Here is a 20,973-nt window from a genome sequence, read left to right on the forward strand (position 1 = left end):
AAATTGTGTATAATTTATGCTTAACTTATGCTTTTCTTGTGAATGCTGTGCATATGATGTTATGTGCCTGTGATGATGTTGCAAGCTTAACTTTTGACTTTGATATTCACAAAGTTGGTCAAAAACAAAGTAAATATACAAACCAGCAACTGATGTACTGAATAAAATGTCACTTGCTTGGAAGAACAAATTTGAATTAAAGAATAATTAGGTCAAGAAATCAAATCCAGATTAAACACAGACAATTAAAAATAACAAGCAGATCAATACTATTGCATGCATTGTCTTATTTAGCAGGTCCATTTTTATTCTGAGATGAGATTGGCTTGTAAGTCTGTGGAAAATAATGCAACAGACAGAACATTAGGATTTTTGGTAAGCAAAGAGAAACTGCTGCAGCCCTTCAACATCTGAAATCTAACTGAACATCACAGAAAAAGCAAATTCTACCCATTTCAGCAATGACTATTTCTACTCCATTCAAGTCCCTCAACGTTCCTCCCCTAGCCCTATCAGCATAGACTTCTAGTCCTACTTCGCTCAAGAGTTTTAAATCATCTGACAGTTTGGCTCCAAAGTCAGGTCATGCACAATGAATTAAACCAGTTGAATCAAAAATATTAGACCTGTTGATGGATTGATGTACAGTGAAGTCTAACTTTGATCTGGTTATCTTCCACCATTGCCTGCTACTAAAGCTGATGTTGATTCTTTCATTCTGAAAGAACATGCTAACTTTGTAATATGTGATACACTCTATCCCCATCTGGTGTCCTCCTGTTGTTATTTTTATAAACTACTCCACAAAATGTGGAAGTCAAAATCTAGGGAGAAGATGCTTTATTACTACTGAGACATGAGTGGCTAAATGCACCCAATACAAATGGTGTGACTGTGGAAATCTATCTCAGCATTTTCACAACTCTAGGCTGAATTTTAAAGTAATAGAGCCTAGAAATTGGATTAGAAAAAATGTGATTTTTTTCATGGATAAATTGCATATGTTTTGAACTGTTTGCTCTTATTTCCAGCAGCAAATTAGACCAGGAAATTGGATTAGATCCTTTTTATGATTCACCATAACATACATACCATGTCCCCATTGTATTTTGCACATGTCATCACTTAAAGACAGAAATTGAATCAAAAGGTCACAACCTATGTTGTGATAATAAAGAGGAAGTCACACATCAAGTTGGAAACTATATATTATTTAAAGTGACCCCACTGGGACACATTTTACATTAGCAGCATTAGACTCCCAAAGTATTTGAACCACTAAATTTTGAAGATTAAGACCTATTCATTTTGTCACTTCCATCATTAATACAGTAAGTGTACACACTGATCTCAATACAAAAGTACCAAAACCAGAATGTGTTGGACTATAAACATCGTCAGTGGATTATTTACTGCACAGTTCACTCATCTACAGAAATTTAAAGGAAGCTAAATTTTATCTCAGATATTAGAGAATGCCAACAAATCAGACCACAGAACTGTCATAGAGGGACCATAGAGTTAAACTACATGAAGATGGGACTGCTCTGCCAGCTAACCACAATACACAGAGAAATGGATCTGGGGAGAGAATATTGAAACATCTAATCTTCGTTTTATTAACACACTTTTGGGTAAGATATTTTCAATAACTTAAACCTACCACATTGAGTTCCTAAAATATATTCCCCTCTGTCATACAGATTCTAATGTTGCCACATGCAGAAAGCACTGCCCAACCTTTTAAGCCATCACTTAATCAGTGGCCTAGCCCTCCACACTACAGCTAATATGACAGGATGAAGCTTCATTTATATTTAATAAATATGCAATCTAATGCAGTTGAAACCTCAAAGTTAATCATTTTTACATCAGTTTTCAGCAATAACATTAGATTATTATCAACAGTTGTCAATTTCAAATTAAGTGAAAACAAACTCATTTCCTATTAGGATTAAAGGTCAGTGACAATCAACAAAGACAAGGAATGCCCACATTTGAAAATGTATTTAATTAATCCTCTGACTGCATTATTTCTGAGCAGTCTTTAATAGTTTTTTTTTAACGAAAAACATCTGTTGGACTTTTGGTGAGATACGCAAATCCAATTTCCTGTTCAAACTGCGCATTTGATAATTCACAAAAGAGACAGACAGCTGTAGTCCAGACCACAATTTATCAAGAAATACTTACTTAATTGCTTGTTTGCCTCCAAAGAATTTCCTTCTTTAACTTTCCAGAGGCTAATGCCTGTTTTCCACTGATTCAAATTTATAACAACTTAATAGTATGTAAAATAGTCTGGAGAATTTGGAACAATTTTTGAAATCAGCCCATTGTGCAATATTTTTCAAATATATTTCAGAACAGATGATGGGTCTCTCTTTCTCTTTCCACAGATGCTGTCTGACCTGCTGAGTGTTTCCAGCATTTTCTGTTTTTATTTCAGATTTCCAGCATCTGCAGTTTTTTTTTAATTTGCACTTTCTAAGAAAATGGTGTTGAGCCCCTGCAGTCGTTTTAGTGAGGTACTACCATGTTATTACCGGGTAGGGAGCTGCAAGATTTAGACCCAGTGACAAAAACCAAAATATATTTCCAATTCAGAATGGTGTGGGACTTGAAGAAGAGCCTATAAGAGGTGACGTTTCCATGCACCTGCTGCCCTTGATAATTGAGATTGAGGATTTGAAGTAGATTTGGTAACTGCCGTGTATTTTGTAGATGTTACACAATGGAGCCATAGTGGATTGGCAGTGCAGGGAATAAATGCTTGGGATGGTGAATGAGGTGCCAATCAAGTGAAAGGCTTTGTGCTGGATAGTGTCAAACTCCTTGAGTAGTACTGGGACTGCATTCATCCAGGCGAGTGAGAAGTACTCCATCATGCTTTAGATGTTGGAAAAACTTTGCAGAGATCCAGGAGTCACTTGCTATAGGATCCCACACTCTGACCTTCTCTTGTAGTTTTTATGTGGCTGATCCAGTTAAGTTTTTGTCAGAAGTGATTCCCAGGATATCGACGGTGGAGAGCTTGGTGATGGGAATGCCACTGAATGTCAACAGTGGGCAGTTAGACTTTCTCATTATTGGAGATGGCTATTGCCTGACATTTGTAGGGCACAGAAGTTACTTGCCGCATCAGTCTAAGCCTAGATATTGTACGGATCTTGCTGCAGGCAGTAATGGCTCATTTTCTGAGAAGTTCCAAATATAATGGAACATTATACAACCATCAGTGAACATCCCCACTTCAGACCTTTCGGTGGAAGGAAGGTTATTGATGAAGCAACTGAAGATGGTTTGTCCTTGAACACTGCCTTGAGAAACCCCTGCAGTGATGTCCTGGGGCTGGGATGATTGAACTGAAACAACCACAACCATCTTCCTTTGCACAAGAAACAGAACGCTAGAAGAACCCAGTGGGTCAAGCAACAACTATGGAGGCAAAAGGTGCAGGTTAACATTTCAGGTTGAGACCCTGCACAATCCTGATGTGAAATGTCAAAATACATCTTTCACCTACACATATCCTGTTTAACCTGCTGAGTTCTGTTTCTCACTCCACATTCCAGCATTTGCCATCTCCAGCTGTTAAAGCATTTTTCCTTTGATTCCCATGGACTTCAGTTTTATCAAAGCACTTTGATGTCACATCCAGTCAAATGATGCCTTGATGTCAGGTGTAGTCATTTTCACCTCACCTCTGAAACTTAACTCATTTGTCCAGGTTTGGTGATGACATCACCTATTAGCTTGCTGATGAGTGAGAGTAAACTTATTGGGTGGTAATTTACTGGATTGGATTTCTCCTCAGCTTTCTACACAGAATATTCTTAAGCAATTTGGCACATTGTTAGGTCAGTGGCAGTGCTGTCATTGTTCTGGAACAGCTTGGCTACAGGTGTGGCTAGTCTAGAGCACCACAGATGGGATGTTATCTAGCCCTACAGTCTTTGTTGTGTCCAATGCTCTTGGCTGTTCCTTGATGTTAAGTGCAACGGAGCAAACTGGTTTAAGCCTGGCTTCTATAACGGTGAGGGTCTCGGGGGAAGCCGAAATGGATTGAACATGGTCCCAATGCATCCATGGATTGGGCTATGCTATTACCGACGATGGGGTTGCTCTTAGACCGTCCATCTCCTATCTGTGATCTAATTACTTACCCATCATACACAATGGGATCTGGCAGCACTGTAGATTTTTGATCTGATCTGTTGGCTGTGATGTCACTTGACCCTGGCTCTAAATGCCATTTTTGCTGTTTAGCACATACATAGTCCTATGTTACTGCTTTGCTAGGTTGGCAACTCAATTTATTAAATTTCATGCAGCTCCCACCATGCCTTTCTGTGAAGAAGGACTGGTTCCTTGGTTTGCTGGTAATAGCAGTGTAAAGGAGATGCAGGGCCATGAGCTTACAGAATACAACTCTGCTACTGTTGATGACTTGCAATGTTTACACCACCTGCTACTATATTGAGTTGAATGGCAGTCAGCAACAATACGGGAATGAATAACCTTGACCTGGGGAAATGTAATGCTCCTTCTCTAAAACTTCTAAAATGGTTATTGATATTCCAACAAGAAACATATGATCATGTGGTAGTGTGGGCTAGCAGGTTGCAGCACCAATTTTCTTCATAATGGACTGACAGAATTCACTGAATTCACATTTAGTAACTCAGTGGGTTTGAGTTCCCAACCCTACAAGTTAGGGAGAGAAAACCCCAAGGGCGAGTCACTGCTATCATGCTTTCCAACCAGTGAATATATGCAATGTATATAGCCTAGGAATGGAATGATTAATTGCCCTTCCTACTTGGCTGGAAGTGACATGTGGTATAGGATCAACACAAATAATTTTCATCCTCCTTCGAATCAATTGTGGTAATTTGTGGGATAACATAAAATGGTTGATAGCAGCTTGTTTTACTTCTCTCAAGACCTTTAGTTCCAACTGGCTTCTTACTTACTGTTTCACATTTCACATCATTGCACAAGACTAAAGTTATATCTCCCACGTGTTACTGTATGCTTTCAAGGCTTAGGGGCTAGTTAAGTGCAGTTTTTGCAGTGATCTCTCTTAGTTTCATTGTTGCAGGGTCAATATCCTGGAACTCCCATCCTAACATCATTGTGATAGCTTCATAAACATAAGAACCATTATAGTTCAGGGGTAAGATGCTCCAGAAACTTAATCATTGCAGCTGAGAAAGACTGAAATCATAAAAATTTTAAAAATAACAAAAAAACTAAGAGGAATTACCAAGGGCACAATATCCAAAAGTTACAAATGAAATTGAAAATAAATATAAATCATATAGCAAGCCTCTGGATTGAGTTGTCAATACATGCAAATTAACTGAATGCAGTAGAAAGAAAATTAGTGTATATTTTACCTGAAATGTGACTTCCTGGTCAATATGAGTAACCTGGAATTGTTTGAAGAATCGTTCATCCTCACTCCAAAACAAGCGTATGTCCGGTATTCCATACAAAATCATAGCCAGTCGTTCAAGGCCCAAGCCAAAAGCATATCCAATCCTGTCTTGAGCACCAGCTGAAATCCAAAAGAAAGGCAGGCCTTGTGAACCCAAATACCAGACTACCTACAAAGGTAGGCACAATCTTGCCAATATTTCTTAGGTGAACAATAATGACAGCTTTCGGTTATGTAGTGCCTTTTCATTGCAAAGAATAAGAGACCAACAACCAAGTACATATGGCCTTTTCCAACCCCACTAAAGCCTTTGACTCCATCAACTAGGAGGCCACATACAGCACTCTCATCAAATTTGGCTCCCCACAGAAATCTGTCTATACTTTGTGTTTGCATCATGACAGCAGGCAAGTCACAATCCTAACTATTGGGTCTTCAACAGAACCAATTTCAGTGAAGACCAGTGTCAAACAAGACTGTGTCAGTGTCTTGGCAATTTTGCAATTTTTCTTGCCATGATGCTGTGGCTCAACTCCAACAAACTTCCTCAAAGAGTGGAGATAATCTACAGGAATAATGGGAAGCTGTTCAACCTGTGGTGACTGCAGTCTAGTCTAGAACCCAAATCTCAGTAGTTAAGCTACAGTACACGGGCAATGCTTGCACTTGCGCACACTCAGGTGTACAGCTTCAAGCCATTGTCGACTCATTCACGGACGCATAAAACAGAAAGGCTTTATACTCAACATCTGCAAGACAAAGGTCCTCCACACTCTGCACTAAAGACTCACGACAAAACTCCCAAAAATGTGGACCAGTTCCCATTTCTCAGAGCCATTTCCCTGTGAAGACAATGATGAAATTCACCAACATCCTTCCATGCATTAGCACAATTTTGGTTGGTTAAGGAAAAGGATATTTGAAGATCGAGACCTCAGACCTGGCAAAAAAAACTCATGGTCTACTGTGCAACAGTGTTCCCTGCCCTCCTACACGCTTCTGAGAATTGAACTTCATGATCCTAGAAAACAGCACCAATGCTGTCCCTACAAAATCCTCTAAGTTCACGGAAGGAGAAGTGAACCAATGTCAGTAACCTCCCCCAGGCCAGCATGCCCAGCACTGAGGCCCTAGTTACTCTGAGTCAGCTCCATTGGGTAGGTCATATCGTTCACCTGCCCAGTGCCAGACTCTTGAATCAGATACTCTATTCTGAGCTTTATTAAAGGAAGAAGTTACTGGGTGGATCAATAAAAAGATTCAAAGAAGTGCAACATTCCCACTGATTCCTGGGAATCCCTGGCCATTGTCTGCTCAACTAAGGTGGAGGAGCAGCACTTGTTATGGTAATGACAGCCTTGAAGTCATACATCAAGAGCATGCAAAAGCCTTGTGTAAATGGCAGGAACGCACCATCTCACAAATTACACCCCTGCCCACTTTCTCAGACACCTCCTGTCCCATCTGTAGAAGAGTCTGTATTTCCCCCATTGGTCTCATCATTCACCTCAGAACCTATAAAACTGGAGTGGAACCAAGTCATCCTCCATGTCAAGGGACTGGCCAAGAAGCAGCAGCTGTTCCTATTTGGGTGCATTAGCATTTTTAGGCAATTTCTATCAAACCATAACTTGAAACGTTATCAGACCCTCCCTCAGTATTTTCTTTACCAAAGAACGAATTTCCAGTGTTTTCATCTTCCCTGATAAGATATTCTCCCAATTCTTGTATTATCTTTGTATTCCCTTTTTGTTACATGGAGAACAAAACTGTGTATGCTGCTCTGGATGTGAAGTTTTATGAAAGTTTAACATAGCTGCTCTATTTTTGAATTCTGTCCCACTAGAAATGAACCTCAGTGTTTGTATTCCATTTCTCATTGCTTTTGACCTTGCATTACTACTTCTCAAAGATTGTTTTTCTTCCTTATTTAGACTCTTGTTTTCTCTTTATTCTTCCTACCAAAGTATAACACCCAAGATGGAGAGGGGGAAAGAGAATAGGGAGAGAAGGTGGGCCAGATGGATTAGGACTGGAGCTCTAATGACAGGTGCTTGACCTGCTGAGCAGTTCCAGCAGTTTCCTGTTATATTTCAGATTTCCAGCATATGCAGCATTTTGCTTTTGGACATTAGCAGTCTACCTGTCTTCTGACACTATTCCTATATCTATTGAATTTTACCTCTTCTTTAGCTTCTTAGGATGGATGATATCTTCCTGGACCATCTGCCTTACTTTCTATAAATATGACGTTTATCAATCATCTCCCTCCTTTCAGTCTTAAGTAGATATGCAATGATTCTGTGATTTCATGGTTACAATTTATGAACTTTGCATCCCTTAGTGGCTCAATACATGTCTTAATGTTCTTTTCATGTTTCACACAACTGAGGAGTAGGTTACCAATTCTTTTCACATTATTTGATACTTTTACTTATAATTCCTTTTTTTCACTCCTTGGAATTCCATTGGATATTCTCAAGTTGTAATGGTATAAAGTCTTAACTTCAGCAGAAGAGCTGTCATCCTAAATAGTGTAGTCACTCCATCTCCTGAAGCCGAGGTTGACCTCACAAAATGTGCTCTTCTCTCCCTGTGCTATAAGATCCTGTGGACCCAAGTGACAACACAAATGAGGGAAACCCAAGTCATGTCATAATGGTGATTTATAAAGGGTGCATTGAAATGGCATTGATGCAGTTGTAGAACAACTCTTTTGGCCATTGTCTGACAGCAAAAACATTGGATTGCAACCAAGGGCCAATATCTGGCTTGCAAATAGTTGTGCAGTGCATATTTCTGCAAAAGAAATTGTGGGACCTTGCATGGGCAGCAGCCACAGGTCTTCATCATCTGGTGTTAAGGAGGCTGGCTACGTTGGTGGTGGGGAGAGGAAAATCAAGAAAGCCTGTCACATAGCTGAAGGAGGTAAGGAATGGAGGCAACATTCAGGCCAATGGGTGACAGGGGCATCAGAAGCAACAGCGAATGGAGTGAGATAAAAATCACAAGAGGATGAGCAAATGAAATCTGGGATAGTATGCTGGGGATGGGAGAACCTGATGATATAGATCAGCTTTTTGTTCACTTGTGGATCTCTCTATTTAAAGCTGTGGGATTAAAACCATTGTCCCAGGAATGCCCTATACCGAGTGCTCCCAGGAAAATATGGTTCAAGTTCTGATGCGATGCTCCAAAAGGTTTGTTGTATGAGGTATGACAGTTCCTGTGTGGCCCTGGCACAGAAAACAGATCAGGGCTCCAAGGATGACTCACAGCAGGAAGAGCCCAGTCTAATTTTTAGATAGATCAATTTTCGATCACATAGTACTGAAAAGAATGTAATCCAATTTCTAGGCACATCTTACTTACTCTGAAATATAGTTTTCATAGCAATTAGAGTCATTTCCTGCTACATCAACCAGAGGTTCTGGTTGATGTAGCAGGAAATCATATTTGTACTCTTGTTTTCCTGTTACAAAATTGCACTGGGACCAGTTTTTTTTTCCCTCGGGGACAAATATTTCCTCACTCAGTTGGAGGTGGCAATGATTTTTGGTGACCAAACACTGCACCTTCTTCCTCTAACTGAAAACCAATTTGCATGCACATCTTTGATGACTGAGACAATATTATGATTATAGTATTGACCACAATAATCTCTTTTGGTTGCATGCCAATTTATTTACTCAGATTGTCTCTGAGCTTGGAAATGCCTTCAACTTCAAGATTTCACTCCCCAAAGTTCAGCAACTTGGTAAGTAAACCAACATTATAAAACAATAGCATTCTGCTAGCTCATACAGGTACCCGTATCTCACTTTCCAGTCCAGAGAGTGAAGACTTGAAGGATAAGCTAATCCATGTTCATATTCAACATGCATAGCTCCAGAGGATATCATGATGATCAGAAGCACATGTACTGGCTTATTTCTGTCCCATTTAGTTTGCAGAAATTAAAACCAATTACAACATTTTGATCACCAACCTACATGAGATTGACTAATTCACAAAAACCTTCCTGAACTCCAAGATCCACTGCCATCCTCATTGCAATGCTTTTGTTGGACTGGAATTATTCCAATTCAGCAGAAGATCACCTGAGCTCTAAAGAGTTGGTTTACACAGCTCGATTATGAACAGTGATTGCAGTATAAATTAGATTCATCATTTCTTCAACTTTGTAATTAGGAGTTGGTGTAAAGCCACAGTTGTCCACAACAGAAATGAGAGAACAGTCCAAAAATGCAGAATTTGTTAATAGTGCAATCTGACTCTGAGAATATCTATTCAAAAACATAAGCCTGATAAAGTATAAATTTGTGATACTTCTAATATTTCTGTATTTCAAACAATTCCACCATTAAAAAACATCAGCACAAATCATTTTTAAGAAGTTGCAAACCAAAATTTGGCTTCCAAGAAACTTAATTCACTGAACAGAAGTGTTGAGAGATGTGTGTAAAGCCTAGTTTCTAAAATGCTGACTCTTGCATTCCACCAACTCAAGAAGCAAGCTCATCATAACCTTCCTGTAGACCATTTTAATGGCAGAGAATTTAACTGTTTCTGCCAGGTTGAAAGAAGGCATCAGAAAATCTGCACTGACTCCCCTCTAATTACAATCCTACACTATTGCACATCTAATGCAATTTTAAGGGATAAATGAACTGCGAGCTATGTTTGTTCTGCCAAGTTATACCAGATGATGAAACAGACAAGGCCCTCAAAAAACTAAGACATTTTTGAGGAACCTGTGGACTCATTTGCACTTCACAAGAATACTGCTGTCCCTCAATGCTCCATTCCCATCTGTGCTCCATTTCCATCCAGGATTTCCCCACCTCACATCCATTACCTGCCTTCTGATTTGGGATTTAAGCTGCCTGCTGTTATGCAGGCCCAGAACTGGTGAGCAGCAGCTGTAGATCCATTTGGGGAGTTTCTGCTAAGCAGTTGCAAGGCAAGTAAATAAGCCTCTTGAATAAGCCTTTTGGGCAAACTGCAACCAGAAACCCTGCCAGCATACCCTTGGAAGTTAAAAGCACTCACTTCCTCAGATGATTCTGCTCCATCCCTGCTCCCTGTGCAGAATCCATTGGTGGAGAGGGAGCTTAGATACACTGGCAGCAATCTCCTTCTCTTCTCTGGATTGAATTGCACAGGTGCAGAATTCAGAGGCAAGCTGAGCCACAAGGAGGTTGCCGCGTGCATGTCTCTTTGGAAGTGGCAGAATAAGTAGCTGTGCATCAATTTCTGAAAAGAGCTTGTGATCAATACAGACAAGGCGCAAGCATTGGCTATTTAAATAGAGTTCAGCTGGTTCAGCGGAACCACTGAACAAAAAACTGATATTCTGCCCACTAAATCAGGGTCCAAAGGAAATTCCATTACTGCCTTACTGAAGAAGAGTAAAGCAGAATTAGCTTACGACAATAAGAGTGACTACAAATGTTATTTTGATCATTCACTTTACAATTTCAAAAATAAAGTTTATTTATCTACCTTTGGACCAATCTCATGTAAGAATTAATATTTCACTATCGGAGAGTTTGAGAAATACATATTTAAGTCAAATGCAATATTATAGTATCATGCAGCAAGAGGTTTGTTTCTGGTTCAGCAGAGGCGTTTTCATATGATTAGATACTGAATACTCAATGGGAACTATAACTGCAAGATCTGCCTAAAGGAAAAAAACACTGATGTTGACCTGAAAAGAACATCCAGACCTAAAATTTCGAGCAGTTTCTCATTTTAATGATGGATAGATCCCCAATGTACATCTGTCTTTTCTAGGTTAACAATAACATAGGTAAAACCACAGTTGACTGCGAAGTACATAATAACCACAGATAAAAAAAATAACAGCTTCACACTGCTGAACATTACTTCTTTCAGCCTATCCTTGCACAGATTAAGGATCAGCTACAGAATAATTAAAAGATAGCTATATCCTATGTTCCTAGCATGTATATTTTAATTGAATGAGAGAGAAGATGTTCCTTTTGTAGTGGCAATTAGGTACCATTAAATAATCATTTAATGACATCATTGTTACCAAAATTGCTGCAACATCCAGCCTGCAATTTTATTTTCTCAAAACTGAATTGCTCAATATAACTGTTTTTGATTTTTTCATATCTCACATTTTACTGATTAGGTTATTGGCCATTTTGTTGCAAGTTTTCCTCAGTACATTTTTTGGAGAAAGTATTGCTCTGGTTGTTTGGTATTGCAAAATGATAAAACATTCTTCCTGAATGTAATTACAACATCACATTAAGAAGTACAAGGCACAACTCAGAGGAAATTAATCTAGCGTGATATCATTTTGCAGTGTTATTATTCAATTTGTTATACAAATTGTGACTCAGTTCATTCACATAGATTCAGTATTATATACTTACATTGCCGTTTAAGATTCTGAAATTATGAGGCAGTTAATTAAAATAAAATTAAAAATAACAAGAGGCAAAATCTCATTAATGTTATGGTTCAGCCTGTTTCACTGCAGTAGATGTATGTTTGTGTCAGAAGTTTTGCAGAAATTGTTAAACATATTCGGCTGACAGCCATGACATGATTTCTTTCATTTCCACAATCAACTAATTTCTATCCTCCAATTGGATCATAGTCAAAATCACTTTTAGCCAGGGTAGTTAAGAATGAATCTTTTTAAGTCCCAGTGTATCAACTTCTTTCTAAGTGCGTGCTTCATGTTTATCCAAGGTATTTAAATGAAGAAAATTACATGAAATGTTAGAAATAGCATTGAATAAATACAAACAAATGAACTTAAGATTTCTTGTCCCTAAATTTATATCCTCATGAAACACTTCCAATCAATCTGGATGATATCAAATGATAGCTGAATGAAGAATTTCTAAGCCAAGCAAGTAGGGAAATCTGTGGCTGACCTTGCAGAACTGCTTGAATATTTATTTAGTCAAAATTGCTATGCATTAACTTGTTCTGCCTTCTGAACCTCACCCAGTAATTCATCTGTGAACTTGGTCAATAGGTGTCAGTAGTCTACTTAACTATGCAGGTCATGACAACCAAACTTGGTCAGAATCTTTACCACAGATACATTCCAGTTGCAGCCACTTGACAAGCTGTTTTCAATCTTCCAATGTTGTACTTTTTGGGTGGGAAGATTGATATATTTGCCTGACTTTTTACAATTGACCAGGAACATACTGGATTGAACTATGCTCACTTAATTGTTATTTTTTCTTTGATACTGGAATTTATTATCTGCATCCATTTTGATCAGGTATATAAAAAAGAAAATGGTTCTGTGAAAGTGAAATTGTATTTGAGTAATTTATTGGAGCTCTTTGAAGAAGTAATGTGCTGTGGATAAAGAGGAACTTCCAGAAGGGAATTCCTGAAGTGATACATCAAAGATTATTTGGAAATCATTTGAAAAGCAAATCATTTGGAAAGCTATAAGAATGTTATTGTTTATTGCTGGGGGGGGTTTGAATAAAGAGGAAGATTATGCTTTAGTCATATAGGGTATTGGTGAGACCACATCTGGAGTACTGTGTACAACTTTGGTTTCCTTATTTAAGGAAGGATGTTAATGTGTTAGAAGGAGTTTAGAGAAGGTTTAACAAACAGTCTGCTGGAAGAACTCAGTGGGTCACGCAGCATCTGTGGGAGGAAAGGAATTGTTGACATTTTGGGTCGAAATCCTGCATCAGGACGGAGAGAAGGTTTACTGGACTAACACCTGGAGTGGGTGGGATGTCTTTTGAAGAAAGGTTGGACACCCTAGGCTTGTACCCACAGTTGTGGAAGAGTGGACGATGAAACATATAAGATCCTAAGCGATCTTGACAGTGTGAATGTGAAGAGGATTATTCCTCCTCTGGGGGAATCTAGAACAAGGGTTACTGTTTAAAAATAAGAGGTCATCCACTTAAGACAGGAATAAGGTTAACTCTTTCCTCTCAGAGAGTTATGAGTGATTGAAACTCTCTTCCTCAAAGGGTGGGTGTGCATCATATTCACCATTGGTGCCATAATCAGCAACCCTCTTTGGGCATAACCTCAAAGATCTCTTTCCATTATAGGCCATATTTGCCATTATTATATTTCATAACAAGTTACTTTATTTGAAGTTCAGATACCATGTGTCACCGACATCCAGAATTAAAACACAGCAGGATAGATCTACCGAACAGATTGGCTTCCCCCACAGCTGAGAAGACTTGTTGAAATTACATTGTGCAATCACTGTATTTCATTTCACCTGGGGGTCACAGAAGAATGAGCAAAAGGCAGCTGAAAAATACAAAGCAAATGTGTGGGGGAAGAGCTGGCAAATGAGGCTTTACAAGCAATTAAATGTATATCATTAATTTACTGGGTTGCAGAAATTTAATCAGGTGATATGTTGATCGTCTAACAGAAACTTTATTGTGGGAGAATGATGTGAATACCAACACTAGCAAGGCTCATTGCACTTGGAGCTGAATCAAGTCTACTCGATCCAATATTCAATCCTCTACTTCTTGTAAAAAAAATCAAAAAAGTTGAATATAGATTTTGTGAGAGAAGTGGGAAAATGAGCAATGTATTACTCATCTACTGAATTAATAGGAAGTCACCTGAGATTCATAATGAAAAATATAAACTGGTCTTACACTGTAAAGAACTCACATTGGCCCATTAATGTTATAGGTATGATCAAAGCATTAATACTATTTCTTGTTTAGTGCTTGAGCACCATGTATTCAACCCATCACTCAAAACAACATCCCCTCCACTGACTCAGTCTACACTTCCTGCTGCCTCAGGAATGCAGCTAATATAATTAAGGACCCCTCCCACACCAATCATTCTCTCTTCTTCCCTCTCCCGTTGGGCAGAAGATACAAAAGCTTGGGTGCATGATCACCAGACTGAAGGACAGCTCCTATCCCACTGTCATCAAACTTTTGAACAGACCTCTCATATGCTAAAAGATGAACTCCTGAACTCTTGCTCTCCCAATCTACCTCGTCATGGCCCTTGTACTTTATTTGTCTATCTGCACTGCACTTTTTCTGTAACTATAATGCTATGTTCTGTGCTCTGTATTCTTTTTACTACCTCGTAATTATGTATGGCATGATCTGGCTGGATGACACATAAAACAAAAGCTTTTCACTGTATCTCAGTACATGTGACAATAATAAACCAATACTAATACCAATTGTGCTCTCAGTGAAGGCAAACAATGGCCCTGTGTAAATGGTTGCAAAGTGATACACAAGAACAAGCTTTTGTTTTGACATGCCAAATAATCCTCCTTTGCTTTCTCTCTGTCCAGCCTTTATCGACTGCCTGCCTCAAGGTCACACTAGTTAAGAAGCCAACATAAAGTCATAGAGCCACAGAAAGATACAGCATGGAAACATGCCCTTTGACCCACCAAGTCCATGGTGACCATCAAGCACTCATTTATACCAATTCCACACTAGTCCCTATTTTTAAATTCTCCCCACATTCCCATCAACTCCCCCCAGACTTTACCACTCACCTACACACCAGGGACAATTTACAATGGCCATTTAACCTAGCCATATGCCATCATATCTAGCACAACTTTGTACTGCTGAAACACTAGATCCTCTTGGAACTATAGAGATTAAATCTCTATAATTCCAAGACACTGCAGTTGATGAAAATACTTTAACCTGCCAAAGTAAATATGATTGACTAATTTCCCTTTCAATCAAGATTGATGAGCACATCGGTGCAAGTGACTGATCATTTTATGTAGATATTTTGTATATAACTACTCTCCACTCACTGTAGCTTTCTGGAGAAATTATCCCACTTTTGATGGTAGAAGTCACTGAAGTTTCTGTTTAGCAGATGCAGTGTTGTCAATAAATATTGTTAAAACCAAAATAAAACCATGCACACTAACCAAAAAGTGAAATGCTAAGTACATAGGTAACACACAAGAACTTACAAACTGGGTCATGTAATAGGACAGGCATATTATCTGCAATTTTCTGGAATCTTTAAAAGGAATAATAAAACCTCTGCATATCTGAGAATAAAATGGATTTTGAGAAACCATTTTGTTGTAAACTTTTATTTTACATTTAAAACTCTTTTCAGATTATAACAATTTGTGCCTTTAAATTTCCAGATCAAGGGCCATTCTATTTAAATTTTATGCCTTGCCTATATTGTATAACAGCACAAACCAAAGGGATCAATGAATGAATAGAAAAATCAAGCAAGTGTAAAGCAGACACGTGGCTAAAGCTGAAAAATTCCACTCTCCTCACACCCTCAGTCCTCCACACACACGAGAAATTAAATCACGGGCTTAAATGTTATCCACAGTAAATACTTCATCACAAAGTAGAAATATCTACTAAGTGAGGTGATACAATTTGAAATAAACCAACAAATACATTGAAGTGAGTGTTACAAAAGCTAGCAGGCTTACATCTGTGATGTCTTGCATAATGAATTACGCTGTATTGTCAGAGGGTAAATACAGTACACACCATCCAATCTCCTCCCATTTGTCCCTTGCAAGCTGTTCCCAAATACTGGTAATCGCTTTTAAGTAAGTCTTCTTCAAACGTTTGCAGCTAGAGGATAGAGCAAGGAAATATAAAGGCTACTTTAATTTCTACATTATCAATTGAAACAGACAAAGACCTATAGTCATCCACAATTTCCTAATCCTAACCATAGTAAAATTTATTTAGAAAGGTACCTTCTTGAACTTTGTACTAACTTGAATCAATTATGTTCTTTTTCTCAGAAAGCAGCAAGCAGTGGAAGCATGTGCAGAATCTAAATTATCCAGATCTTTTACACAATTAATGATATTAAAGTCTCATTTCTCAATGATATTGCAGCTTTGAAGTTAAATGACTTGTCCAATTCTTACAGTCGTACAGAACTTTCATTACTTCACCTTACATAGTGTGTTCAACAAGCCTCTTTCCCAATTTAATCCTTACTAGAAAACAAATTGCTACAAAACCAAATTTTGTTCCAATTTTACAAGATTCTTCAGTTATAGAGTCATACAATCATCGAGTAATATAGCACAGAAACGGGGCCTTTGGCCCAATATCCATGCCGATCAGGTTGCCCATCTACGGTAGTCCCATTTGCCAGAGTTTGGCCCATATCCCTCTAAACCTTTCCTATCCATGTACCTGTCCAAGTGTCTTTTAAATGTTGCTTTTGTCCCTGCCTCAACTACTTTCTCTGGCAGCTCATTCCATATATGCACTACCCTCTGTAAGGAGTTTGAACGTTCTCCCCGTGTCTGCGTGGGTTTCCTTTAGGTGCTCCGGTTTCCTCCCACATTCCAAAGATGTACAGGTTAGGAAGTTGTGGGCATGCTATGTTGGTGCCAGAAGCATGGCGACACTTGCAGGCTGCACCCAGAACATTCTACGCAAAAGATACATTTCACTGTGTGTTTCGATATACATGTGACTAATAAAGAAATCTTAATCTTTGAAGAAATTGCCTCTCAGGTCCCTTTTAAATCTTTCCCCTCTCAACTTAAACCTATGCCCTCTAGTTTTTGATTCCCTTTCCCTGGGAAAAAGAATGTGTGCATTCGCCATATCTATCCCCTCATGATTTCATACACCTCTATGAGGTCACCCCTCAGCCTCCTACACTCCAAGGAATAAAGTCCTAGCTTGCCCAACCTCTCCCTATAACTCAGGCCCTTGAGTCTTGGAAATATTCTTGTAAATCTTCCTTGCACTCTTTCTAGCTTAATGATGTCTTTCCTGTAACAGGGTAACCAAAACTGTACACAATACTCCAGGTGTGGTCTCAACAATGTCCCGTACAACTGCAGCGTAATGTCTCAACACCTATACTCAATACCCTGACTGATGAAAGTTAGAGTGCCAAACACCTTCACCACCCTGCCTACCTGTGTTGCCACTTTCAGGGAACCACGTACTTGTACTCCTACATCCCTCTGTTCAACAACATTCTCCAGGGCCCTACCATTCACTATACAAATCCTACCCTCGTCATTATGTAATACATTCAGAACACATTATAGGGAGGAAAATCAAAACAGTGACCCTTAATTTTGGCACCAGAGTCTTCAGAAAATACAAATTAATAGACAACAATCAAGTCATAATAAATTTGTTGACTAGATCACAACAGTTTCAAGCTATTTCACCAATTTCAAAATATCAAAGAAAATATTGAAAGAGCTGATGATTGCAACATAAGTGGCTCTTAAACCAGGAACCTTATTCCTAAATTAAGCATAAGGTTCCTGAACTGCAGAGGGCTGTGGATGCACAGTTATTGCACATATACAGGGGGATAATCACTAGATTTTTGGATATAGGGGAACAGAGGGATATGGGGATCTTAATGTTTACTAAATTAACAAAAAAACTTTGCAAATACACTTATGCAGTGCAGTAAAATTATGGTAAACTAAATATTGTACGCTAAAACAGGTGCACAACATCATGAGACTCAATTTTCAAGGCTTCGTAATAGGATTTCTGACAGGTTCCCAGGTAACCTCATGTACCAGCAATGTTCCCTTTCCCCACAACCGTGCACATTCTTTCCTTTCAGATATTTATGCAGCACCTCCTCTGAACGCCTTAATTAAATCTCTATTCACTACTCCCACGATAGTGCATTCCAGATATTAATCACTTACTGAGCAAAGAAAAATTTCTTCATGCCATTTTCAGCTTTTTTGCTGATCCACTAATAGAACACACAATCCGACATTTTGTGTGTTGCTCCAGATTTCCAGCATCTGCAGTCTCTTTTGTATCAACAATATTCCAACTGTGGCTGAGCCAGTGTTTTATAAAGATTTATCATGACTGGCTTGATCTTGTACTCTATTCCTCAGTGTGTGGCATTACCACTCATTATAATGAGCATGCTAATGTTGCTAACCAACACGTCCTGAAATAAAAATTACAGATCCCTTCTTTGTCCTAAATTGTGTTCTTTTTAAACATAAAGTACAAATAAATTTAATTTTTAAAGCCTCTTAGTTATCCAGAAACATATTAATCAGCATTAGCAGTGTTTTGTTAAGACTTGGAAAATGTAAGCATTCTGATCAATAGCTTACATTTTCCAAGTCTTCCAGAGAGAAAGAAATAACATCCAGAAATTACTGTGATTACCCTATATTTCATTTCTACAGAGATAACCCAAAGGCATATAAACTTGTCATGCTGCACCTGAACACTCCAGGTCCGTTAGGTGTGGAGCTCCCAGACCTGATAGTATTGGACTTCGCAGAGCTGCTGGAGCAGTGCCTTGTCCCTCTCACTGCTGACAAGCCCAAGCAATCAAAACTTCAACACCTTCCACCACCAGTTTGCCAGACCTTAGGATAATGTTCCTTATTTACATGAATGGACAGTTTAACACATTCATCAAATTCAACTTTAGTCAAGCTCATAGATGCCAAATTCAAAGAGTAGAATGTGACCTACTTAGTCATTAACCCTTAATTAACACAACAAGATTACTGTTGCAAAATATTCAAATGGTTTTACACTATGAACAATATCTTCAGGGTCTCGCAATTAATATAAACTGTTTAGACCAAACAGATTTTCTACAGGAAAGAATGTTTATCATAGCCCAGTTTACCATCCTAATGCTTAAGCTTTACTCTATCATTAATGAAATGCCCCTGATTCTACCAACTAGGAAAACTAGAAGTTAATTCTTTGACACCAGAGGAAGAACAGCAGATGGATAAAAAAAATCATAAAAAGTCAAAAGATATCCCTGGGATTTCCTCTGATTAGAACTGGAAGGATGGGGCTCTCTGCAGTCATCTCCAGACAGTGATTTGTAGCACAGAAAGATAAAGGACAAGGCCATCATTCTATGTGCTAAATAGCATCTGTCAATGGAACAACAGAGTTTGATTGCCCCAGTGCTATCAGCAAAATCCATCTCATGTTCAATGACCAGAAAATATAGATATTCTTCTGGACTATGTGAATGTTTATTTAACATCACCTAGAAAATGTTTAATGGCAATTAGTTTATGTATCTAAATAATCCTGACCGATTCTTTTTATATATAAATGCTCTAGTCTGCAGATTACATTAACAGTGAGAAGGTACAGGCAGTGGAAGGACTCTGGTAGGAGACAATAAAGATCAGTGGGGAACCAGAATAAAAACATAGTTACAGAAAGGAAAAAATATATTTTTTGACGATCTTATTTCCTGTTGTATACTATATGCACATTTTAAAAGTAGCCTAGAAACAACATGGAACTTGTTAATACTATTTGGAGAAGCAGCCCCATCACTGAAATTATTTAGAAACACAAAATTTTCAAGGGCAAAAAAAGAGATTTTTCTGCAACAAATTTAACACACTTATTATTTGAGCTGTATTGATATGTTAATGTGCCTAGATGTGCCAAGGTGGAAATATTAGTTTGCTTAACCAGATGAAAGTTCCCCTTAAAATAGTCTTCTTTCTGTTATAGATCAACTTTCTGTACATTGACAAAAAACATTTACAGTTCCCCTCTTCCAGTACTGCAGGTTAAAATTAGAGTATTCCTTCTATTTATCCCAAAGCTTAACTCAATAAGGTGGCAGTATAGAGGGAGTGCAGAGAGAAATTATGAATGAAGTTTTCAGCCAGGCTTTATTCATTGGCAAAACTGCATTAAAATTTTAATAATGAATTACTCCACATCATAAAGCATAGGCCGAAGTCAAAATAAAAAGGCTTTATAATTAAGCTATTGTCCTGTCCAAAACTGATGACAAGTATATTTAATCTGCATAAATTTTGAAACTGTGCAATGAATAAAACTGTCATTTTTGGTACCTCTGGCACTGAGCACCATGTGTTTTGGAGCTGCATATCACAAATTTGGAGCCATCCTTCTCACAATCCCCTGCTCATCCATTTTATTCCAGAAGAAATACTGCAATATGTCAATTTCACTTGCACTTTGTGCCTGTATGGTATTGACGAACAGAAAAAGCACCTGCTACCAGATACAAAGGAAACTTAGCACTCCCTGCAATTTTGAACTTCCATCACAAGTATAATATCTTGCATCACTGATGAGGGCTGCAGGAGAACTAGAGGTGGAGCTCATGCTGCCCTGTGTTTATGTAGATCATTTTCAATTAGAAATCTAACCACAATCTATCATGTCCATAGCCCCAACTTTTACAGAAGATGGCATTTCTTCTCATATTAGCTTGGATACAGCAGCATTGTGACCATGAATATTGTGCGTCAATCAGCAAAAAAACTAACCAAAGATCTGAGATATGGTCCATAATGATAAAACAAAATAATAAAAGTGTACAGAAAACACTCAAGGGTATGAAAAACAAGAGGACATAGGATTAAGGGGAGAGGAAGGAGTTTCAGAGGGGATTTGATGGAAAAGTTTTTACTTTACACAGAGTGGTTGATATCGGGAACTTGCTGCCAGAGGAACTGACGGAATCAGAAACATTTACTTTGTTTAAAGAGATTTTTA

At 38.4% G+C, this 20,973-nt stretch overlaps 1 protein-coding gene across 4 annotated transcripts in view; it reads right to left on the reverse strand.

Annotated features, from left to right (window-relative positions):
• Window positions 1-20,973, reverse strand: part of fars2 (phenylalanyl-tRNA synthetase 2, mitochondrial) — a 347,392-nt gene that overhangs the window by 134,547 nt on the left and 191,872 nt on the right. For all 4 annotated transcript variants that reach the window (XM_052016404.1, XM_052016401.1, XM_052016403.1 and 1 more), the window contains one exon: window positions 5,403-5,563. In XM_052016404.1, the coding sequence (XP_051872364.1) occupies window positions 5,403-5,563 (161 nt within the window). The remainder of the gene's footprint in view (window positions 1-5,402; window positions 5,564-20,973) is intronic.

The sequence above is a fragment of the Pristis pectinata genome, chromosome 5, assembly GCF_009764475.1.
Source record: "Pristis pectinata isolate sPriPec2 chromosome 5, sPriPec2.1.pri, whole genome shotgun sequence".
Classification (NCBI taxonomy): domain Eukaryota; kingdom Metazoa; phylum Chordata; class Chondrichthyes; order Rhinopristiformes; family Pristidae; genus Pristis; species Pristis pectinata.